Source organism: Rhea americana, unplaced genomic scaffold (assembly GCF_003343005.1).
Source record: "Rhea americana isolate MKP2758 unplaced genomic scaffold, rheAme1 scaffold_36, whole genome shotgun sequence".
Classification (NCBI taxonomy): domain Eukaryota; kingdom Metazoa; phylum Chordata; class Aves; order Rheiformes; family Rheidae; genus Rhea; species Rhea americana.
Window position 1 is genome coordinate 1 of NW_028186490.1, and position 24,564 is coordinate 24,564.

At 55.3% G+C, this 24,564-nt stretch overlaps 1 protein-coding gene across 1 annotated transcript in view; it reads left to right on the plus strand.

Moving 5' to 3' along the window:
• Nucleotides 1-5: 5 nt before the first annotated feature.
• Nucleotides 6-24,564, plus strand: part of PSD (pleckstrin and Sec7 domain containing) — a gene marked incomplete at its 5' end in the record, with an annotated part of 39,735 nt that continues 15,176 nt past the window's right edge. The window contains 9 exons of the mRNA XM_085312164.1: nucleotides 6-278; nucleotides 366-468; nucleotides 987-1,476; nucleotides 7,562-8,005; nucleotides 21,126-21,326; nucleotides 21,848-21,928; nucleotides 22,470-22,582; nucleotides 23,411-23,469; nucleotides 24,048-24,137. Coding sequence (XP_085168290.1) covers nucleotides 6-278; nucleotides 366-468; nucleotides 987-1,476; nucleotides 7,562-8,005; nucleotides 21,126-21,326; nucleotides 21,848-21,928; nucleotides 22,470-22,582; nucleotides 23,411-23,469; nucleotides 24,048-24,137 — 1,854 coding nt within the window. The remainder of the gene's footprint in view (nucleotides 279-365; nucleotides 469-986; nucleotides 1,477-7,561; nucleotides 8,006-21,125; nucleotides 21,327-21,847; nucleotides 21,929-22,469; nucleotides 22,583-23,410; nucleotides 23,470-24,047; nucleotides 24,138-24,564) is intronic.

Below are 24,564 nucleotides of genomic sequence, written 5' to 3' on the forward strand. Positions count from 1 at the left end.
GCCCCGGCGGCGGCGGGGGGCCCGGCGGTGGCTCGCGCACCCCCCCTGCCCGGCCCCAGCTCCAGGAGCGGCTCGCCCGTGGGCTCAAGCTGGAGGCCTCCGCGTCCGACCCGCTGCTGGCCGGGAGCAGGTCGCCGGGGGACGGGCGGCCCGGCGGGGACGCCTGCGCCCTGAACGCCAGCTGTCTCTTCAGCTCCCTCGCCGACGGGCTGCAGACCCCGCCGGGCCACCCGGCCGCCTTTGCCAGGAGCCCGCTGAGCCCGCAGCCCCGGCGGCAGGTGGGTCCCGGGCCCGCGGGCTGCCCTGGCCGGGGCTTGGCCGCCGCCGTGCTCTCCCCGGCGGCTCACTGCGCTTGTGTCCCGCAGGGAGGCTCGTGGGCCTGCGCCCGGGGCAGCTCGGCCCACGCCCAGCGCGTGGCCAGGGCCAAGTGGGAGTTCTTCTACGGCTCCCCGGACGCGCCCAGGACAGGTGAGAAGCGGGTGCGGAGGGAATTTTCCCTCTGCCGGATCAAGCTCTGCTTCGCAAACGCGGGTCTCCGTCTGGGCTCCCGGGGGTCGTCCCCCTCCGGGGTGGGGGGGAGGCTTCTCGCACCGCGGTGCAGGCTGACAGCCCAGGTCCCCGACGGCCAGGCGCGGCGCGTCCTCCCGGGGCCGGAGCTCTGCCCCCACCAAGCTCTGCAGAGCCCCTGCGCGGCCTCGGGAGCCCGTAGGGCCGCAAGACGCCTCCACCCCGCGCCGCCTCCCCAGCGAGGAGCTGGGTGGGCACGGCCGGCGCGTGTCCCCACGGGGTGGCCTTCCTGTCCCGTCCCGTCCCGTCTCTGCCTCTCCCTGCACTCCCGTTTTCCTTCGGGCTCCTCGGCGCCCCATTGCATGTAAGAGCCTGTTCCCGGCGTGCATGTGGTGTTGCCCTGTGGCCCCTCGGGTGCAAGCTGCTCCCCGGGCCCCGGGGCAGCACCCTGCCCCTAAGCGCTCTGGGCTCTCTTTCAGGCTGCTCTGCCCAGGAGGCCCCCGACGCCGCTCCCCTCGCCAAGTCCCCGCAGCAGCCCAGCCACTTGCCGCCCGCCGAGCCGCAGAGGTTGGTGGCTGAGCACGGCCTGAGCCACGTGGAGGTGGAGATTGAGATGTCTCCTCCAGGCTGCAAGAAGCCTGGTTTTTGTGAGACTGGGATTATAAGGAGGACGGTGAAGTACTCTGAGACAGACCTAGACACCGTGCCGCTGAGATGCTACCGTGAAACCAACATTGACGATATTCTGGCTGAGAAGGATGAGGTGGACTCCGCTATTGAGAGCCAGAAGGACAGCGAGAGCAACCCGAGCTTCACGGGCACACCAGGGAGGAGGGACAGCACGCCGGAGGAGCCCCCTGCCCAAGGTGCTGCCGAGCACCGGGCCAAGGGCACGACGAGCAGCGTGCGGGGCGGCAAGGCGGATGAGGATGACGAGGTGTTTGAAGCGACGAGGCAGAATGGGCAAAGGTGAGGCTCAGTGTGTGAGGGTGAAAAGCTCCTCTCGCCTGCTGTGTTATCCCTCGTGCATGACAGAAGGGGCTCCGCTGAGAGCGTCCAAGCCAGAAATCACCGTAGCTGTGTGTGAGGGGCTGGGGCCGTGTCCTGGATCACCGCGCTGGGCAAGGCTCGGGGGAAGCTCTCGCTGCCCGGCAGAGGCGGCCGGTGCTGGGGTTTCAGCACAGGGCACTGTGCCACAGGATCCGCTCTCACGGGGTGAGACCTGCTGGCCGGGTCACCTGCCTGAGCTGGGGCTCGAGGCCCCCCTGCACAGGGAGTCCTGCCTGATTAATCGTGTCCTGCCTCCCCCGTTCTGCCTGGCGTTCAGAGTTAGCATATCTGAGCTGAAGTCATGCCTCGGTAGCGCTGTGCGCTGTCAGGCAGTGGCCAGGCTGTCCTCTGCAGACGTCTGTGCTTCGGTGGCAGGGCATGAACCCTTTTGCTTGGCCACAACAGTTATTTGCTGTGTTTTGGAAAGAGTTTGGGGTTTCTTGGCTGGCAAGAGCCTTTCCGCACTGTCTTCTGCATCATTTTTTTGCTTGTGTGGCAAAATGCTCTTAAATGGGGTGCTGATGACAGGAGAGGACACTTGGTTATCATTCAGGTGCCCATGCGTGTGGCCAGCTAATCTCTTTGGGGGTGCTGTCTGTCCTGTATTGGGTGCTGGCAGTCAGGATGTGGGCCCTATGGGATATGGTCTTCTGGCCTGGCAGCAGGGGCCAGGCAGGGTACTAGATATGGTGTCAAACACCCACGTGTCTAATGAATGAGCTCGGAAGATGCAAAGGCAGAGCAGGAGGCTGGGAGAGAGGTGCTCAGGGCCTGACCCAGAGCCCGTGGATGGTGCTGGCACTGCTGACGCATGCTAAAGGGGCATTGAACTGGGCCCCAGGTCCCAGCTGAGGTGGATCCCGTGGCACAGTCTGCGGAGCTCTGGCTCTCTGAGGGCATTGGGCAGGGTGGGCAAGGACGAGGTCACCACCGCCTTTGCTGCAGCAGCATCAGGGGAGGCTCAGGACATCAGGGCGCAATGGCAGGCAGTGCTGCCCATGCACTGGTGCGTATCGCAGCAGAGAACAAGACATTTAGCTGGAAAGGAGACACTGTGTCCAGACCCTGAGTCCAGACTAGGCCATCCCTCTTCTGGAAACCAGTCTGGGGGCAGCTGGGTGATGCTGTGGAGGAGTGGGAAACAAGGGAACCAAGCTGCCTCAGTCCATGAAATGCTTCCAGGCAACATCAACGTTGGGGCTGACCCTTGCAGAGCCAAGCTCCATACTGAGACTTCAGGGTGCACAAGGAAAGAGCATCTCTGCCTCTTCCTCACCAGGGGCCCAGCCGTGGCCTACAGACACATGGCTGGCCAGGATCAAGTCCTGGGAGCTGAAAGGCCCTGGGGTGGCAGCTGGGCCAGCAGGACCATTTGTCTTGATGGGGCCCAGGATGCAGTGTCATATGGAGCTGTATGGATCAGCTTGCAGGTGAGGACTTGGTGGAGATGCCACCTGCAGTTGGAAGAGCAGAGTAACATGAGGCTCTGCTTAGCCTCTTCATTAGGGTTAGCTAGTCCAGGAGGAGCAGCACTACACGTTTGTGTGCAGGCAGGTACCTGGCACATAGGACCTGAGCTGGCTCCCAGCAATTTGGAGACTTGGGCCCTGGAGAGGGAAGAGCAAGTGACTGCCCTGGGAAGCTGCAGGGGCAGAGCAATCGCCACTGAGGTGGCAGTGGACCTTTCCAGGGAGAACCACTTGCTGGGAACCTGAGGGGTGAGGAGGCTGGTGACACCCTGCAGAGCAGACCAAGGAGTGGGTTGAGCAGTGGTTTGATCATGAGGAGAGATCTCGCCTGGGTGCTGCTGGGCACAGCAAAGCTGGTGATACCTGTGTGCAAGGAGAGGGAGGGCGATGTGCTCACGTGCTTGCAAACCTAACTGTGCACGAGGCAGGCAGGAAGCACTTGGATGAAGGAAAGGGATTGGGGATGTTTTGGTGTTGGCACTGGAAAGAGACAATAAAAAATAACCCTCAGGTCCCATAGTGGTGCCTCTGCCCTGTGAAAGAAAAGCCTGACGGCCCTGGGCTGAAATGCATGGTAGCGCGTGCTTCATGGGGGAGAGCTGGTCTGCTGCTTGCCTCTCTAGTGGAGGGGACAGGTATCTCTCTCCCTGCCTCCTGCCTGGCCCTCCAAAACTTGGAATTATGCAGAAAAGCTGAAAATAGTGTTGCTCCTAAACACGGTGCTCCCCGTATAACTACCAATACATATATAGGGGCGTCATGTTCATTTTACAGGGCTTCTCTGTCTGCCAGCGGCTTTCAGCCTTTTAGATTTACAGACCCCAGAACATTTCCTAATTAGGTGCAGATTCTGCAGACAACATTTGAAAATCACTAGTCCAGAAACGTGAGCTTGTTTTGTGTCTGCATTATAGCTCTGGGTTTTTGCTTGTGTGCTGTTTCTGTGCTCTGCAGCTGCAGTCCTCCTTCCTGTTTACCAGTCCCCAGCAATGATGACTTCTACTTGAAGCTTTCTGCTGTACCTGCTCAAAGAAGGGGCAATGCTGAGGGTGATTAAAGAAGCCCCCGCCGGCACCTAGTGCTGCCCTGCTGCTGCAAGCGCTGCTGTCAGCCAGGCCGGTCCCTGCCGCGGGGAACCAGCGTTTCGTGATGTGATCCCAGCAGTTGCTCTGCAGAGCAGGTTGTTAGTAGCTGGGAAGAACCAGCCCCATGAAGTTATTGAAGCACCTGATTTCCTTTGGATGCCAATTCACAGCATTTAGACATGTAAATCCCCTTGCAAATCTATCCTTAAGGGTTTAGCACCCTCTGTAAGGGGGATTTTGGCTTGATACTATCCTGTTGTCCTTGATATTCTGGCCAAAGGGCATTTTGTGTGATTTACCATCTTGTAGTAAGAGAGCATGCTAACAGCTGGCAGGATGTCTGTCTAGAAAATCCAGCGCAAAATCAAACAGGCAAAGGAAAGTGACAGAAGAAACAGCGTCTTCTTCCAGCCAATCTGCTTGCTGAATATATTTAGAGTCAGATCTACTGCCTCTAATGACTAGTCTAAGCCTTTACTGTCTTTAGTCCCATTAGTCCTGGAGAGCTGAGACCTGCCAGCAGGAATGGGCTCAAATCCCTTCCTCCCAGAGTGCCATCAGATGTGGCTGCCAGGCTCCCGCTGGTGGGGCCCCGGAGGGCCAGCGTGGCCGGCAGCACTGGCCGCCTGGCGGGTAAGGTGGCAGAGGGCTTTGCAGCGTGGTCCCGGGTCCCCTGGGAGGCGCAGGGCTGGCAGGAAGCAGAGTTGTGTTTTCTCGCTGGCAAACAGAGCAGCCTGGCCCAGGAAAACCCTTGGAAAATCTGTTACCTGGGGAGCCCTTTCCGAGAGCCGCGCAGCTGGCTTGTGCTCTCTGCTTGCGGAGAGAAAATAGCTGCAGGGCAAGCCTTGTTGGGGATTAAAAAATGGTTAAGGCACCGATTTAATCAAACGCATAAGCATATGCTTAACCTGCCTCAGTAGCCACAAGCCTCTCACGTTGTGCTGAGACAGAGCCTCAGACCCAGAGCCCAACGTGGCTGCAGAACCACGGCTCAGCACTGAAGGCAGTTGCCCCGAGTGCTGATGTCTCCTGCTTTCAGCAGGCCTGGGCAGCCCCTGCTCCCTGGGGTGGGAGCTCTTGCACCAGCTCCTACGGCCAAAGCTGGAAACATATTTGTTACTCCACTGCCCGTTGCTGTTGTGCAGATGCTTAATTACAGCCTTCGCATCTCCTCCCCGGTCTGCTCCTCTCAGCTTCCCTTGTTTTGTGACCATACATCTCTGCACCAATCCTTCCTGCAAACGTGCAGCTTTCCTGGGAGCAGGACACAAGGCGCCTGGCAGAAGCTGGAGCCAGGGAAGGCTGGGCAGCACAGGGCTGATAGGACAGCTAGATCTGAGCAGGAGCGGTACGTTCAGGCAACTTTGTGCCCATGTTACTGTGACTAGATCCATCTGGATCTGAACTGTTTTATGTAGAGCTGGCTCGATATTTCAGAGTGGAGAAATAGTTCCCAGAGTTTCGGTGGTGGGGACAAAACCAGCTATGTTTTTTCTGCATTTTGGCAACGTACCTGATCACGAGATTCTGCTCAGTTCCCTTAGCCTCTCCTGGGAACAAGGTCCCTTCTGTCTGCTGGTACTGTCCTCTCTGGTATAGCCCACAGCCCGCCTGTTGGATGCTAGATGCAAAATGAAGTTGGCAGCATTAGCTTGATTTAAGAGAGGGTTGCTGGATGGTAAGGACAGTGAATGAACAGTCATATCTGTAAACTCATCTATAAAGAGGTCTCTCCACCCTTGAGTATACCAGGCAGGAGCCACCACTGAGTGGCTTATAGTGGAATAGGTAGGAGTGTACACCAGGACTACACAACCTGAGGAAACACCGGTGGATTGACAGGAACACCCTTCATCCTGCCCTTCATACCTCCTTCTCGCTTAGCTGAGCTCCCCTTGAATCCTCCTGGCCTTCTGGTGGAGTAAAGTTGTCAGCTCACAGCCTAGTGAAATAATCAGAGTGGGATTTCTGAGCAGTATACAAAGGCTAATTAATTGGAAGTCATTTGGTGCTTGTAATGGCAATACATTTTCTGAGCCCTCTGCGTGAAGCTGTTTGTTCATAACAAATGTTATGACAAGCTAGATCAGTTCTTCTCTTTTAATCAGAGAAGACAGTGGCATAACAAGTGCTTTTCTGGCATTTTAATAAGGTGATAGCAGGTTATGAGTAAAATTGGCTTTTATGGTTGCATTTGTGCTTTTACAAATGAAGCATTGATGTTCTCTGGGTTGGAAATATCCATACTGTCACATACCCAGACTGACCGCCTGGCTGTAATTTACCTCATTTACCTGACAAAGCACTCAAAGGTTCAGGATTTAGAAACTCTTGCCTTGGGCTGGACGCAGACCTGTGCTAGGGATGGGCTGGGCCTTACTGCCGGGTTGATACATGACAAGATAATTAGCCAGGGCTAAGCCTGGCCTTTGGGTTGTGGGGCCAACAGGCAAGGACCCCAAGCCCAGTGCTGGGCATAAGGTTCCCTACATACTGCCTGGAAAAACCTGGGACCTCAGGATAGCTTTGTGCCGAGTCCCAGAGAGTACTGGGGACCAGACAGCAGAAAGCGCTGCTGTCCCATGTGTCTCTGCTCAGCTTCTTACTGAAGCTGAGCCACAGGGCGGCAAAAGAGGATGTGGTTAGGATGCCTCCATGAGGAGGAAAGCCCTGGGTTTTGGTCCCTACTCTCGGGATAGGATATCCTGCTGTCTCCCTGGAATCATCTGTCATATTACTTTTTACATAGTGGTTTGGCTTTGTCGGGGAAGGTATAGCCTAGTGGTTAGAGCAGTCTCGTAGGAGGTAAGCCTAGCTGATCCCAGCCTAGTTCTTTTGCAGGTGCTCTAATCTTTCAGCCATCCTACCTTTTCCTCCTGCTTTAAAACAAATGTCAACAACCAGTTTTTGTGTAGACCTTGCAGGTGGATGTTAGGCATACTGTGGGCACTTCACTGTGAGACCATGATGGCACATCTGTGGAAGAAGGTACTGTGTTTTTCTAAGCAGCTTCAGGAAGAGCATTCTGGGTGCCAGAGAGCTCTGAAGGCACATGGAAAATTCAGGCACTTCCAGATTTGGCAGAAATGGAGCTGAAGAACCATGTCCTGCTTCTGGCACTTGAGCCCTTTATTGGATCTAACCTCAAGTCAAGTGACTGGAAGCAGTAGCCATCTCATAAGCTTCTTATGAGGATGAGCCACTAAAGGAACAAAAGTCTGTGTTGCATTAAAGGAGAAGCGTATGTCTGGAGGGAGTCCAGTGCAGTCCCTGTTCCCATGATGTCTTGGACAGGCGAGGCTTTTCCTTGGAGGCCTGGCATCCCACAGATGTTTAGAGGAGATTTCTGCCCTTCCCAGTTTCTTTCCAGAGCAGAACATGGGCTTTTGTTTTTGGGCTTTGATCCATTGTTCCTCAGTGACCAGTTATTCTCACTTCCTTTCCCTCTAGGATCATGGATCAAGAAACACAGAGTATGCTCAAGTCTCCAGTGCCCTTTCTCCTAGGGCACAGCCTCTCCAAGGATGGCATGGATTCTTTCAGCAAGCATTTTGAGAGCATCATGGAGTCCCATCGAGCCAAAGGCACGTCTTACACCAGCCTGGACTCCATCGACATCCTTTCCTCCCCAGCCCGCACCCATGGGACCATTTTCACCTTTGACCTCCCAACCCTCACCCCAGAAGTACAGGGACAGATTCGAGACAGCGCCAAGCTGATTGAGGAGAACTTTGCTCCTCTGGCTCACTTGGAGCCAGACTCTGGGACCAGTTCGGCCACAGATGCTCCATGGACTGAGAGGGAGGAGGAGCGAGGAAGGCGAGGGAAAGGTGCTCGGCACAGCCCTTGTCACTCAGAGGACAGCTTTGGTACTCCCTTGGCCTCCAACATGAGGTGAGTGATCAAAGTCATTTATTGCCTACTTGGGCCTCTAAGTCTGGGTGTTGAGTCTAACCCTGACCAGAGCCTGATCTATGTCATTGGCGAAGAGAGGAAGGGTCAGGACTGTATGTGTTGGATCTTCAGTAGTAAAGACAATTCTGCATAAAGCATGAGCTATTCCTGGTGGGTCAGAACAGGCCTGGCCCTGTTAAGTGGCTGATGAGGCCAGTAATCACCATCATGCTGAGGTCAGCATGTAGGTGAGAGCACATCTCATCCTTTCTTCTTCATTAGCTTTGCTGGTGCTGGAGGACTGGAATTACATCCAGCCTAGCAAACAGAGAGTTTCAAGACTTCAGTCCTGTGGTGGTTCCCATTGCAGGACAGTCCAGCGTCTGTGGTGCCAGCATGGAGAGGCCTATCAGAAGCTGGTGTTGGTAGATATTAAAGAGCCTTTTCATCCTGGAGGTCAAGACTCCCTGCTACTGCTGCATCGCTCCCCATCTGAGCAGCGGCCTATTTCTTGAACGATGAGAGTCCCACAGTCCGGTACATATTGTTCTGGCCTGGCTCGACCTCCTGAACCTCCTTAGCTTTGTCTATGCTGGGAGACCAAGACTGGAGATGAGCTCAGCCCACTAATGACTCTCTCTGTACATTGCTCCTAGCCTGACTGCACCCAGGCTCAGAATAGCCACCCCCCCTCCTTGGAGAGATCTCTGGCGGAGTAGGCTGGAGCTGCTCAGCCTCACCATTTCCAACCTGTCCATATATAAGACCATCTCCAGGCTGAGACAATGCCTTGTTTGGACTCTTCCCCCTCCCAGCAGAGTCTTAGCTGGTTGGCAGGCTGCATCTTTTCCTCTTTTCCGGGGTACATTCATCTGGAGTGCAAACAGGTCCTCTTTAGATGTCATGTCCCATCTCATGGCTCAGCTGCAGAGCCAGTGGCTCTCAGATAACCTGTTGTCTCAATCACATCAGCTTTCCCATTTCCACTGCCTCCCTGCAAGGTCTCCTCTCTGCTCCAGCAACCTCTTACGCAATGCAAGAGTCTCCTGAATCCCTCACCCATCTTGTAGGCTTTCCCACCAAGGCTCAGGGAAGTGCTGGAGGGGAGAGAAGCTTGTCTTTCCCTCAGCTGTCAAGACCAAACCCAGCATCCCTTCTGGCAGCAACCTGTGCTGGCCTCATGGGTTCAGCTTGAGGTGACCATGTGGGAACTGAGCTCTGTGTCATCTCTGGCTGTCTGCAGTGCTGGATACCTGTGGTCCCTGGATCACCCCCAAGGCTGTCTTGGGGAGAGAAGCACTGAGTTAGGCTTTCCCTTTCCTTTGGACAGGGCTGACGCTGAAGTCTTGGCAAGGTGGCACAGAGGCCAGGTGAGATCTGTGCAGCAAAGCTGGTTATGTCTGAGAGGCACAAAGCAGTGGAGGGTGGCAGTATCCAGCCATGATCATTGCTTTCTGGAGGAAGAATCAGCTTGCTATTTATCTGCCAAAGCAAAGGACCAAAATAGAGCACCCTAGAGAAACCAAAGGGACAGCATCTCACCATTCATAGGATGCTGTTTTACTATGTCAGTGCCGCTGCAGGGGTCACAGGAGGAGATGGGGAGAAACGACACAGCTAACAATAGGAATGGCAGTGAAGAGGCTTAGAAGAGATTTTTGCTCAGTGGCTGATGTTCACTGTAGTGAACATCAAGGGCACTGGAGCTCTGTGCTCCTCTTCTAGCACAGGTTTTGGAGCAGCACTGGGCTGTGACAGAGGCCATGGAGGGATCTCCCCTGTAGCCTAGATACATTCTGGGCTTGTTGCCATCCTTCCTAACAGAGAAGGTTTAATTGAAACATCACAAAACTCTCCTGCCCTGTGGATTTTTGCTGGGCCTGTCTTTGCTGGGCCTCTTGTCTTCTCTTGTCCTCTTCCAGCCCTGTCTAAAACCACACACTCCTCTGCCCTGCAGAGAAGGGGAACACAGGGGAAATCGAGCTGTAGCCCTTGCTGCATAGTCTGACCTGGGGACCCTGTGGCTTGGATTTTCCTTCCATAAACTATACAAGCTAATCTAGTCTTCTTAAACACACACATGTGCAGGCACTCCGAGTCCCAAGCAACTCGCCTTCATTTAGAAATTATTCCTTGGGATTTTTTTTTATTGTTCAGCATAAAATGCCTCCGTAGGTTTTTTCTCAGGTTTCCTCTTGGACCCGTACAGACCCCATTTCCCTCCTACAGCACCTCGGCCTGCAGCTGATTTGCAGAACTGCTGTGCTGCTTTAGAGCAAGTGAGTGAAGTATGTGAGACATGGCTTGATGGGAGCAGGGACTTGCACCAGGACCCCAGCAGGCAGCAGCACAGCTCTCTGCTCCCCAGGCATTGAATGAGTCTTCCCTTATGGCCCTCACGGAAGATCACAGATGTGGAGACAGATGTGGTTATGATCTGGTGTCTTGCCCAGTGGACAGGACTGAATATTTGATTGGGCAGTATAAACCAGAGTGGGAACCACGCAAGATGCAGGCTACTGGGTGCTGAAATTGCCTGTTGTCTGGACAGGTCCTCCTGTTGCTCCCTGTACCAAGCCAGCGTAAAGGCAGGAGATATCTCCGGTCTTCTGGGAGGTGGGAGGCATTGTTTTCTGTCAAGGCAGAGGTGGAAGAAATTTCCTCTTTCCCATCACTGATGCTAACCAGTTTTCTAGACTTAGAGTGGAGTTATACAGAAACCTAAAACTTCTCAAGTAATTTGAGGAAGAAGTGTCAAGCCTGATTCTTTAAAGGGTTGCTCATGAGTGGGAGCTCAGCAGAGCTGCTCACAGTTCAAGCAGTGAGTATTCTTGTGATGCTCCTATTAATGAGTCTTAATGGAAAGAGCCAAGGAAAGAAGATCAGGAACCTCCAAAGCCTCTACCATGCTGATCACCCGTGCTAGTGTGACTGGAGTGGGGGATTTACAGCTGGCTGCATGTTGCGAGCTGTGTAGATAGTGCCATGAGCACAGATGTATAAACCCCATTCACTGCCCCCAAGCCACAGCCGAGTATGAGGTGCAGCTTGCTGACTGACACTGCATGTCAGATGTTGTCTGCCACCCGCTTCTCTCTGCTCCCTCCAGGATCAAGAGGCTGGTGCAGCAGTCCCTCATACTGTGCTCAGGCTTTCAGAGAGGCCTATGTGCTGTCCCCACGAGGCCTTGGGGAACCCTGCAGTAGAGGTTGTGGTTTTACATTGCACATTGGGGTGGGCAGAGGTGTGTTCTCAGGTTGCAGGGCTTTGGCATGAGGGGTTACTGGTGGCTAACACCAGGAGCGCCTGGACCTCTGTGTGCTGTCAGCTTCCTGTCCCACTTGTGCCTCTGAAACATTTGGCGTTACTTTTTGTATCAATCGGTGATGGATTGGAGTCCAGGTCAGATGCAATTGCTCTGCAGACCATAATGTTCCATTTCTGTGGGAGGTAGAAGTGCCAAGGTTGCCACTCTTACATTGCTGGTAGGTGGATTTGGTAGCCGCTTGGAGCTGTGGTGTCCTCGCTGTCTGACATGGTGAGATAACCTTGGTTTGCACATCCTCAAGGCTCAGACCAAGGCTTTGATGTCCCTTAGCACAAGATATTCTGAGCCAATGCTCTTATCTTGACCTTGTGCGTAAGAGATTTGCCTAAGTGAAAACATAGCAAACCCTGCCCTGGCATTGGTATGCCTCTGCTGCCTCTGATGTCCTTAGTTAAAAGGAGGTTAATACTGGCTGAACAGCAAGACATTGAGACTTCCAGCTGGAAGCTGGATGAGGAGCAGAGGGGGCCACCTCAGTGCTTTTATCCCTGAGCTTGAGGAGAACCTGGCTCCCACCTGAGCCCTGCGTGTCCCAGGAACAGGCCTTCCTGTGCTCCCCATGTTAGAAGCCACTTTTCCCCTTCCCAATTAGATAGCACACAGCAGTGGGAAAGGCTCTGCTGTGGGGTCCCCTGACAACCACCCTATGGTGGGAAACCCTATAGTGGGATACCCCACACTGGGCAGCTTGGCCACCCTGCCATGTGGGCCCCTGCCCCCCCCCCCATAGTGGGACACTGTGCAGTGGGACCTCCAGAGTGGGACAGTGGCTCCATGAGTGCCTGGCCCTCGCTTTGGGGGCATGCCACAAGCTGTTGCCCTGTTGGGGTAGGAGATGATGGTGTGCAGGTCCCTGGCTCTCACCGGGCTGAGGGCTGCGTTTGAAGCAGTCTGTCCCCAAAGCAGTGACTGTAACCCACAGAGTGAGTGCCTGAGTGGGGAGCAGAAGGCAGGGTGCTGCGGTCGGGGCAGAGTGGGGGGAAAATAACACGTGTAGGGTCTCTGGGCTGGCAGGACTTGCCAGGGGCATGCGTGATGCTGGTGAGATGGAGGGGTGGGAGCTGGGCAGCTGTGACGACCGCAGGAAGATCGCCCCAGTGGTGGCAGCCAGAATTTTGCAATTAGTGATCCAAATCCCAGGGCTTTGCAGCGCTGCCGGGTGTGAGGAGGCCGTGAGTGCAGCCTTGCTGCCGCAATACCATACATAGGCAGGCCGGGGCTGCCGCCCCTCCCCACCAGCACTGCAGAGCTCAGGACACCAGCCCCAAAGAGGCAGGAATGGCAAATCGTGCCTCCCGCACAGTGCAACCCCCCCCCTAAAATCCAGCAGCTCTGCTTCCCTGGCCTGCCCGTCTCCCATCCTGCTCCTCCGGAGCCTGCCTTGTCCCCGCTGCAGGCGTGACCAGCCCCAAGGAGCATTTATCAGCGCTGCAGAGAGAGGGGATATTAATTGCCCCACATGACATCCCTGGGGGAAGCAAGCTAAGCAGGTTCTGCAGGGACTGGCAGAATTGAGGGCATCGCCTGAGGTGGGATGGAAAGAAGGGCAGGCAGGAGAACCAGCCAGCAGAGCAGGGTTGCAGAGTCCCTGGTGAAGGGGCTCAGATAGCCCAGTGATGGGCAGCAGGTCTGGAGTCTCGCTAGAGGGAGAAATCAGCCCTGGAGATAGGGCTGTGTGGGAAGAGCAGGGAGCTCCTCGGGCTGGCAGCCGCCCCAGGTGGAGGATGTGCCGGGAGTAAAGCCTTTTTCCATGCCAGATCACAGCTGCTGGCGCGCGTGCTGGAGCGGCAGGCCGTGCCAACACGCTGTGCTGTGCTTCTTTATAAGGTCCCTTTTGTTACTGCAGCAGGCAGCGAGCTGGTGCCTCCCCATCGCAGGGGCCGTGCAGGTTCCTCAGCTAGTCTCAGATGACCTGAGCAGGGAGGCGGCTGGGTATTGCTGGGCAAACTGGTGTGATGGTGCACTGAGCGCTGTGCCCAGCCTGGTGCCCGCCTGTGTGAGGCTGTGGGGTAGAAGGCAGAGGTGGGATGCAGGAGGGTGGAGGGCTGCATGGAGGAAGCAGGGTGACAAGGACAGGATGGAAACACGGAAAGGGGGGACAGCATGGGGAACAGGCCGGTGGCCGCGTGCAGCTTGGTCTGCCTCAGCCATTCCCAGATCAAGGCGTGAAGGGCAGTAGGAGCCAATACCGGCCGGGCAGCGAGGTCAGGGTTTGCAGACAGGGCTTGCGAGGAGCAAGGGTGAGTGGTTTGGGCTGTCACACCGGGCACGTGCCATACATGTGCGCGAGATGTGCACAGAGGGAGGCGAGCGACACTGGGGCACACTCGCATGCTTGGACACGGGGAGGAACTGGCAAGGGCAGAAGAGGGTGATGCACAGCCAGGGACACGCGTGCCCACGTGGAGCCCCACGCGCACACAGGCAAGTGCCTGTTCACAGATGGGCAGGCACGTGCACACCAGGGAGCTGGAAGTGCTCCGCGCCGTGCTGCACACGCGTGTAGCAGGAGTGGTCCTGGCACATGCAGCAGGCACAGAAAAAACGCTCAGAGTCACCTACCCGGGGCTCAGGCAGGTGGCTCGTGTGTCTGGAGAGCAAGGTGGCTCCCGGCGAGAGCAAGCCCCTCGCTGAGCTAAATTGATGGCCCCAGCCCCCACCTCCCCTCTCCGAGCGCAAAGCCGAGGAGGAGGGGGAGCTGCGGTGAGAGACAGGCAGAGACAGCCACACGCAGGATGAGGAGGGAGGGAGGAAGGGGAGGCAGGCAGGCGCGGAGGCTGCATGGGAGACGATGGGAAGGGGCCGGAGCTGCGGGGCCTAGGCAGGGCGGGAGCGGAGGGGCCGAGCGGCCGAGCCGGGAGCCCGGCGGCATGGAGAGCGAAGGGGAGGAGGCGGAGGCCCGGGGGTGCCAGCCACGCGCCTTACCTCCTGGTAGGGTCCCTGCAGCGCGGGAGAGCCAGGCTCCCCTTGGAGGGCAGCACTAAGGGCCGGGAGGCTCGGCAGCGCCCCGTGCCGCGGGCTGGCCGTCCCTGGCTTGCAGCTATCCCTGTGCGCAAGCTGGGGGTGCCGCGAGGAGCTGCCTGCTTGGCCCGCAGGGTGATGCCAGGCTGGCCTCCAGGCTGGGGTCAGGCAGCTGCTCGGGGGCACGGGGGAGCCGCACAGGCTCTGATCGCCCTTGAGGACATAGCTAAGAGCTGCAGGGCCCTGCGGAGAGCCACCTTCCTCGTGGAGGGTACCGGGGCAGGCAGCCCTAGGACCACGCTGAACACACCAGTCAGCTCCGGCAGGGAGGTTGCAGTTCGGATCGTAGGTCCTGGCGCAGAAGAGCTCCTCCATCCTGAGGTCAGTGCCAGAGATCTCTACGCGAAGTGGCCTTTTGCGTCTGGTTTTAATTTCTACTACTGTGGCCCCACGGGTCTCGCTCAAACCCTGTTGACTGGAGTTTGCCCAAAGGTCTGAGAGATCCAGATTTCCCTGGATTAATATCATGACATCTCTATCTCTCAAAGAGAAGCTGACCCTTCGCCTGATTGGTGAGTAACCTGATTTTAAGGACCTCAGAGCCTGTTGACTCTAGAAACTGTTCTGAGGGAGGACTCAGATGCCTGCAGAGACAGTCCTTGTCCTCTGCAGAATCTGAGCTGTCCCCTGTGAGAGGGGCCGGTGGGATAGGGGCAAGGGAGAGGATGAGGAGCCACCTCTGAAGAGGGACATGCTGCAAGGGAGGGTCTAGCAGAACAGATTAATTGTTGCTCTCCAGAGGAACAGGATGGAAGAGGGGTGCCATTGCCCAAAGTTAGGTTTTACCTGGCTTTCATAGCAATAGCGTTCGTGGCGGGGAGCTCTGCAGTTGAGTGTTTTGAGGAGCAGCTCAGACAGAGCTGCCAGCATGAGGAAGGCAAGGCTGTCCTGCCTGTGGTTGGAGGCTGGCCTGGCTGACCTTCAAGTGTCCTCCCAGTCCTAACTTCAATTCTGCTAGGAACGAACCAGCCTAGATCTTGGTGGTCATAAATCAAAGTCATTCTGCTGAGACCAGTGGAAGGAGCTGCATTTATTTAGCTCAGCCAAAGATCCGGTCTGGTACATTCTTAGCAGTGATATTAGGCGGGCTGGACTCGCTTGGCTGAGGCGTTGTGCATCTAACCATGCATGCGGGGTGTCGGGAATAGAGGGCAGAGTGCTGGTCTGCCCCATGCCTGTGTCCCTCAGGTTTGGACCAAGCTCCCTGCCCTTCCTGGTGCAGGGAGTAAACTGAGTGTCCTGTGGACTTCCTTGGCAAGCAAGTGGCACTTGGATCACAGTTGGGATTTTTGAATTTCCTACAGCAGATGAGTCACTGGGAAATGTATCATGCAGGAGCTGGACAACCCAGGAGCTCAGCAGAGCATCCCCAACTGAAACCCACTGCCATCTGGCTGAGCCTGTGCCCAGGGATGTATCTTCTTCTCTTCTCTTGGGGAGTAGGGCATTGGGAAGCCACCCTGCAAATACATCTCTGCTAGGAGTGAGAAGTTGGAGGTCAGCCCCCTTGGGAAAGCTTTTCTGAGCTAGTGGCTTATGGCTGCCTCTTGTCCAGGCGAGATTTGTTTGTGATTTCCAACAGTCCCTGAGGGAACATAATGCCAGGTGAGCCTGGGTTCATGGTAGGGGGGTGGAGAGTGTCCTGTGGTGACACACTCCATTCCAGCATGGAAGGGTGTTCAGGTCTCCCAGTGGGTCCCAGGCAACCAGTGTGGACAGTACTCCCCACAGCAGGTCTTGGCACTGGGGAGTAGAAAAATTAGACAGAGTATAGACAAGGGATGGTGTGCTTGGCACGGTGCATGGCCCTTGAGGGAACTCCTGCCTATTCCCCCCTTCTTGCCCTTTCCCCTTCCCACCGCTTTGTCTTACCAGAGTCCAAACAGAGCATTTGCTCCCTGTACAAACCACACATGCATTTCCCTCCTTCTTGCCCTGTACACGCTCTGGATGCATGCCCTCAGGTGCAAGGCACGGGCTTTCTGTCAGCTTTTAAACTGTCTCTGTGTGCACAAGCACTTGCATGCTGTTGAGTGGAGAGTTTGAGACCATCTCTGGGAGCATCATGTAAGCTTGGAGCCAGGGACTCCCCTGGCCCCAAAACCTAAGCAGGCTCAATTCCCTGCTCCAGAGTCTCCTATGAAATAAGGTGAGCCCACTTTACCATCGGCACTCACCACGGGCAAGGCTGGTTGGTGCTGCACTCTCTGGAGCTACTGGACGGGAGCTTGGGCAGTGACAACAACTGTCCCTTGACCTTTGCCACCTTGAGACAAGCCTGGGGGACACCAACCCCTGTGTCGCTGAGGTGGCCACATGCATGGGGACCCATTGGCCAGGGTGCTGCACTCCCTGCAGACGCCTGACCACCTGCTCCACCTGGGCGGGCCCACTGTGACCCTGCTGTGCCTGTGTGTGTGTCAGGGTAGCTGGGGCTGCCCCACGGCATCCCCGCATGGGGATGGCCGTGTGCCACCCAGACATGAGGGTGCCATGGCAACAGGAAGGGATGGGGCACCTAGCAACTCCCTCCCCCCCCGGTGGGGGGATGGGGCAGGTGGCATTAACCTGCCCTGCAGGGACACAGGAGCACCCCACACTCGGTCAGGATGGAGCGCAAGATGGTGACCCCCACCTCAGCACGGCCACCACCACTAGGTAACCCCTCACCATGGGGTGCTGGCACTGGGGCCCGGGATAGCACTGTGTGGGACTGGGGAAGTGTGTGTTGTGTGGGGCTGGAGAAGAGGTGTTTGGCCAGAAAAGAAGGGGGCAGAGCAGAAGGATTTGGGGCTAAGAAGACTGCCTGCAGCCCTTCAGAGGAATCTGGGCCCCCAGGGAGGAGCATTGAGGGCCTGGATAGGGAGCACCCCATCCTGGAGGCAGCGGGAGTGGGGCACCGGGCACGCAGCCTGCCCCTGGCACAAGTGCTACCCCATCTTTGTGCTGAACGTGAGCAGGAGGAGTCAGAAGGAGCGTTCGTCCCGTGGCACCAGGTCGCGCAGTGGCAATGCTGGAGCTACGTCTCACGGCAGCATTGGAACTGCTGGTGTCACCAGCCCTAGGGATCTGGGATCTCTAGCAGACAGCTCTGGGATCTCTCCAGAGCTCTCTCTCCGGAGCGTGGCAGACTTGAGTTATTTCCCATCTATCTGAGCCCTTCTGCCTGTAGAGCTGGAGCCGGCCATGGCTCAGGTCCTGCTGGCAGAACAACTTTAAGAAGCAAGCTGTGATCCTTGCACACCTATTTCAAGAGGCAAGGCAAGAATTGCAGCCACAGGTTGGGAACCTGCAGGAGGAACAGATATTGAAGGGCAGAGAAGTTCTTGTAGGGAGCCCATGAGTTGGCGCTTGGTACTTGGCACTAGAGAGGAAAACTGAAGAGCACAGTTTGCGAAGATAGGTCATGGAGAGACCCTCAGAGCTCTGCCGCAGGAGACACCATGCAGTTACCAGACATGTGGAGATACCATGTGGTTACCAGCCATGAGGAAAGGTCCAAAAGGGTATCAGGATATCAGTGATATTGGCTAAGAGTGAAAAAGTTTTCAGAGTGTGACTGAGCAGCCGCTTGCTCTGGGGTCCAGCTGGACTGTGAGGGAGCAGTGGAGAGGTGGCTTTGGGTTTGGTAGCTCAGCCTGTGGCTGGAGGAGCAACCCTGGAGGTCCCGGGCTGGGAAGGGGACAGCGCCTGAGCCCCTGTGATTGCAGCTTATGAAGAAAATACAGTCACCACAAACCATCTGTGAGTGTCAATTGCTGGGTGGATTCATCTCAGTGCTCCCTGGAAGCAAAAATAGCCCGTAAGCCCTGTTCTTTGGCTAAGGGCACAGTGGCTACATCCGCACAGGGAGATAAGGAGGGACCAAGGTATATGCCCAGGGCTGGTCCAGCAGCACCTGATGTTTCCCTGTCAAGCTCTCCCCAGCACAGTTTTGGCCCTGCCAGCCAGTGCTCCCGGGTGCAGCTGGAGGGTGGCAAGCACCCAGGCCGCTCCAGCGGCACCTTGGGACACATCTGCTCTGTTTGGGGAGGGTAGAGGTTTTAGGCACATGGATGAGAGCTGTTCCAGACACTTGACTCCAGAGCCACACAGCAGTCTTGGGTCTGTGTTACACAGTGGTTTCACTGTCACAAAATGAAGCTGTGTCTGCCTGGCATTTGGAGGGGTGCCCACAAGGCAGGGTGTGCTGTTCGTACTGACAGTGAACCTGACGGCCTCCTGCCAGGCACAGCCAGAGGCTCCCCCGAGCACACTGGCCCAGGGCTGGGAGGGGGATCCAGGCAGACTCGAAGGCCATGCTCACACCGCTCCCAGGAAGGCCACGTGAGGCCATTGACAGGCTCCATCAGGATGTCTGGAGCCGAGCAGGAGCCAGACCTCCCACTGGGCTACCTATCCAGACCTCACAGCAATCAGCTGCCAGCGCTGGCAAGCTCAGCTCTAGTCCACATCCAGTGCATCTGCTCCAGGACTCACAAGGAGTTGGAGCTGCTTTTCTCCAATGGCTCACGGACTCAAGGGTCAGAACAGCTTCCCCAGGTCCTAGCTCACAGTGGCTGCTGAGAGGGTGGGAGGAGGCAAGCAAGAGCCCCCTGAAACAGAAAGGACAGCCTTTCCCTGTGATGCTGAGCTTTCCCGAGACACGCTGCATTCCAGCTGCAAATGCAGCACAGGAGGCCAGTGCTGAGCAGTGGAGAGGTTTCATCCTTAGTGGAACAAGTGGAGTCTCAAGGAGATTGGATTGTGTAACTGGCTCAGGAGAGTAGGCCTCTTAAAAGTCAATTAGAGACTTTTAAAAATAAATCAGACTGGAACATTGCAAGATCTGCCAGAAAATTTAAGCGAGGTCAGAGTTGCTTAATGTTTATTGTTGATTAGGTTCTACGTACTCTTTGTTGGGATAACTTGTGTGCCGCTGAGTCCGACTGCTTTGGAGGCTCAGCCAAGAGAGCGCTAACGTGGCCTTTTAAGGCAAGATGGGGTGAGAGCTGACGGACAGCCTGAAGAAGACAGTACGCCATGCTGTGAGATGGGAGGCCACATGTTTTCCTTAGTCTGCTCTCTGTGCCTCGGCTTTCTCCTCTGTGAAGTACTTGGAGGTTTGTGGATGGGAAAGGCCAAGGGAAGGAATTATAATATTCTTGTCTTGTGTATAAATTGCACTCAAAGAGGAGCACCAGGAGTTTGTCCAGGTTAAAAATGAGTTCAGATATATAGGACAGCATGTGATGCACGCAGATAGCTGTAGGGCAGGGTGCTCCTTGCAGATGCACACGCAGAGGGAGCTGAAGGATGCCCAGACCCTGAAGGCTGCAGGTACAGGAGGAGCAAACAAGCAGTTCAGAGCATCCTCCCTTGTTGCTGTAGCCCAACAGCAACACCCTTACAGCCTTCAAGTGGGGACGACATCTTCTGTGAAGACCTGGTGAGACAAAATAGCATGGCAGTTCCAGGACAGTCAGGAGACCTGTGAAGTGCTCTGTAGCCACATTTGCCAGCACAGAGGGGTTGAGGCGGTGGCTGGTGCCAGCAGTTTCCATGACCAGGACCAAAAGGGTTGGGGTGTGGGTACTACAGAAGTGTGTGCCCTGGCCCTCCGGCACCAAGGATGCTGGAAGTGGGCCTAGCAGTGAGTGTTTGGGATGAGGAGGGAGGTTTCTGCTATAGCTGAGCTTGGCAGAGTCTCAGCCTGCACATGACATGTTATGGCTGCAGGGTCGGGGAGTTTGGGGCAATCCCTCTAAGGCCTTTGGAGTCCATCACAGGACAGGGGTTTGGTGCAGAGCAGAGAGGAGGCCTAAGCTGTGAAGCTAAGTCTCTCCTCTTCCAGCTTCACTGGTTACCTGAGGGACCAGCAGCTGTCTGTTGCCTCCATTTTAGAGGCTGGAAACATAGTTTATGGGCCAGACTCTAGCCTGAGGCTTAGGAGATGTGGGTTCAGTTTCTGACTCTGCTCTCAGCATGCTGGATGACCTTAGACTGGTCATCTGAGCGCTGGTCATCTCACTGCTGCTTTGGTCTCTGCACTTGTAAGAAGGCAAACATGATGGGCCTCCTGGAGAAAAGCTTTTGGAAAGCTCGGAGAGAAAGGCTCTGGCTAATGACAGTGAGAAGCCCCATGACGGCTATGATCTGTCCCCATAGGTGGGCTCAGGTCTAGGCCCATGCAGGCTTTTCCTTTCTAGACTGGGCAGCTGCTTAGACTTACTGGGTGAGTTACCCATTCTCCAGAGTAGATATATGTTGATGGCCATCATGCCTTCTGCTCTGGGTATTTGTCCTACATTTGTCTCCTTCCCTGAGCAGAGTGCTTGACATCCTCAGCCAAGCTTGAGGGTAAGCACCAAGCATTTCCTCAGTAGGATGTAGGCCTGGAAGGGAGAAAGAGGCTACTAGCAAGAAGTGAGTTAGTGGTAGTACATGTCTGAAATTCAGTATGGTCAGCACTCTTGGCCCAGAGCCCTGCTGCAGAGAAGGGCTCACGGGATGAGTCTGTCTGCATCCAGTTTGGAAATGGCTTTAGGTCACTTGGTCCTGTCATAATTCACTGGAACTGTCCTGTCACCTCTTCTCTCTTCCAGCCACATCCCCAAACCTTCCCTTAAGGCCTAGACCCAGCCTCTGATCATCTCTAACCACTTCGTTCATAATGCACCCCAGCAGTGAGTAGCTGGCCTCCAAAGCAGAGTGAGGAGCCTGGATTTCTAGAGAAGCTGAAAGAGCAGAGGATCTGTTGGCAGACTAACATGAAGTGTGTTTCCATTGCAGCAACCACCCCCTGAGCCAGCTGGTTTCTGACTCAGACTCAGAGATGGACAGCATGGAGCAGCTTGCTCTGGGCAGCACGGACACCCTTTCCAATGGGCACAAAGCTGACCTGGAGGCTGCCAAACGCCTCGCCAAGCGACTCTACAACTTAGATGGCTTTAAAAAAGCAGATGTGGCCCGTCACTTGGGGAAGAAGTACGTGTGGGTATTCACAAGGAACAGCCTGCTCTGCAAGGCTATCATTCCACCCACCTGCCCCACTGGTGCACCCACAGCTGCCCTGTAGGGCACAGGGTTGTCAGAAAATAGCTGGAGGGATCCCAAAGCCCTCTCCCCACAACAGCCTGCCTGTACCAGGTGTTCCCTCTATAGGTCTTAATACCCAAGAGACATGAAGGTTTTGGTACCCTCTACCATGATTGCATCTTGGTGGGGACACCTTCTGCAAGGTGTTAGGGGCACAGGGGACTGGCTGTCTTCTCCAATTTTTCTTACATACTGAATGCTCCATTGGATCTGTGGGTGATTCCGCTGAGTTTTGCAGAACTTTGTGGTGTGCTTGTCCTCAGCGCACTTCCCCCAGAACTGCCTTCATTCTCCTGGGGGGTGCCCAGCCTACTGAAATCCACTCCATCCCTCCTCTCCTTGTCATTATCCTGTGGGGACATTGCTGTCCCCATGGTCTAGTCGATCCCACTCTCGCTCCTTCCTTTCTTTTTCAGCAATGAGTTCAGCAAAATGGTGGCAGGGGAATATCTGAAGTTCTTCGTATTCACGGGGATGAGTCTGGACCAAGCTCTCAGGTCAGAATTGTGTGTGTGTGCATGTGTGCGTGTGTCATGGCCACCTGAGATGGTCCCAGCAGATCATACTTTCTGCAGCTCCTCACCCACGCTGAGATCTGCAGGAGGAGGCAGGCCCCACTGCTCCCACCTGGAGATCCCCCCTCTACCTCTTAAATAGAGAGATTCATTTTCCTAGGTGCCTTCCCAGCCACACAACAGAGGGAGAGCATCCCTGGTCTTAGCTCACAGGCCAGTGCAGTTCAGCACTGATCAAGTTCACCTAGGACAGAGTTGCCAGTCTTTAAGCACAGAGCCTTCAGTGCCAACCTGACCTCGTTTCCCAGTGTAGTGGCTAGTGCCTAACGCCCTGCTGTGCTGGCAGGGTATGATACCATGGGCTTGGAGGGAAGTCCTGCTGCTGCCTGGGAAGGATATAAGAAATTAGGGCTTCACACATCAGACATGGGATCTCCAGGAAGGGACAGGAAGGGCAGTTCCACAGCTGCCCAGACTGGGTTAGAGAGGGCTGTACCTGCAACCAACACTGCTGCTTCTTCAGGTCCTTTCTAAAGGAGCTGGCCTTGATGGGAGAGACACAAGAGCGAGAGCGAGTGCTGGCTCATTTTTCCCAACGTTATTATGAGTGTAATCCCAATGCCATCTCTTCTGAGGGTAAGAAACTCTCTGTGTGTGCACGTGTGTGTGTGCATGTTTCTATGCAAGAGTGTGCTCATAACTTGGAGAAGGGTCTCAAACTGAAATTAGAGAGCAGTCTAAGAGCCTTAGGCAAAAACCCCTGTTACAGTGATGCCATCATTTCCCTCAGACTACTTTAGGCACTTTAGATAGTTTTGTTAAAACCTGCTCCAGTCTGAGGATGCACAATTAGGGCTCAAACCATCCTTAATTCTGACCTTGAGCAGATTAGCTCCAGAGGCGAGAGAAAGCCCTCCTCACCACATAGACGCAGCTCTCAGATCTATGCCTCAAGGAACAGCCAGGTGAGAAAACCCCGGTGCCTGGCACTCAGCAGGGCCCAGGGAAGCACCCAGATTGTACTATTTTACCTGAATGTTTTACATCTTTGCACCCCTCCTCTGTGTGTTCACATGCTGAAATCTGCCCTGGTTTGGCTCTGTGGGCAGGTGAATTTTTGGCTGTCTGGCTGGAAAAGGGCTGTGTTGTTGCCACTTTGCCCGTGCTAGGAGCTGTGCAATATTAGTTCAGCATCACTGCCTGGCTGAAGGGGCTGCAGGGTTTGTTTGCCCAGTTTGGGGGTCAGCTTTAATTCAATGGCCTCCTATCTACCTGTCTATGTGCTGCGAGCACCATGCTGAATGCTGTGTGTCCCTGTGTGCCCAGGGTGGGAGGAATGGGCTCAGGAGCATCTTGGGCTCACCCAAAGCCCCTGTATCACACCTGACATCCCAAGTGGATAGAGCCCAAAGTGCAGGGCAATTCCCAGGGTCTCTGATCACCTGTCCCATGCTTGTGCTGCAGATGGAGCGCACACGCTGACCTGTGCCCTGATGCTGCTCAACACAGATCTTCATGGACATGTAAGTTCCCACTGCTGTCAGCCTGGTCTGTCCCCTGCCCTTTCGATCACCACTGTCCCAAACTGCAGGTCCCAAGGGAAGAGTGAGGACTTCCCAAGGACAGAGCTGGGTAAGCAGGAGGCACAGGGGTTATGCAGTCCACCCTGGTCCCATAGGGGCTGATCAACCCTGAAGTGTCTGCGGAAGAAAGAGGAGAAAGCCTAAATGAGAGAGGAAGCTGGTGAAGAAGAGAATGGGGCTATGAAGGAGACACCTTAAGCTGGAAGATTTAGGGGTAGGATGAGGATACAAGATGAAAACAGGCAGGGAGAGGGTGGCAATGAGAATCAGAAACTGGCTGACATGGAGGGAAGGTAGTACTGAACTTTGAGAAAGGAAGGTTTTAAAAATACCTGGAGTCTAAGCAAAGCAGGAGGCTTTCCCACACCTCCAAATGGCCTTCTGGAGACCTGGCTGACTACTCACCTTTTACCAGAGAATGGGGAACTTGTTCCTGGGCTGTGGGAACCTTCTCCAGCCAGCATTAGCCCCCCGGCCCAACAGTAACCTGCCGCATTTCTCTTCCTCGGCTCCCCCAGAACATTGGGAAGAGAATGTCCTGCTCGGATTTCATTGGCAACTTGGAGGGGCTCAACGGAGGCAATGATTTCCCCAAGGAGCTGCTCAAGGTAAATCCAGTTGCTTTCTGTGGTCAGCTGAGCAGCAGGAATGATGAGTTTTGGGTGGGGTCACATGGGTGGCTGCATGCGATGCAATGAATGTGTCCATCCTTGTGCTTGTGTTAAGCTGTTGGAGCTGAGGCAGGAGTAGTGATGTTCTCTCCAAGCTTTCCTTGGAGCTGGGCTTTGCTTCTGTGGGAGATCTGTTGTTCTCTGAGGTGGAACAAAGCTATTGCCACTCCCAGGCAACTGTTGCTCAATCAAACGGTCTCAAGGCAACTCCAGGTTTTGAAAGCCTTTCACACGCCTTGTGAAAGCTTCATGTGTACATAGGGGAGTCCAACAGGCAGGAAAATGGCGTGCTGAATAACCAAGTAAAGCTGGCTGCGCTGGCCCAGGCTGATTTTGTGGATGTAAGCAATCTAGGAGGGTTTGA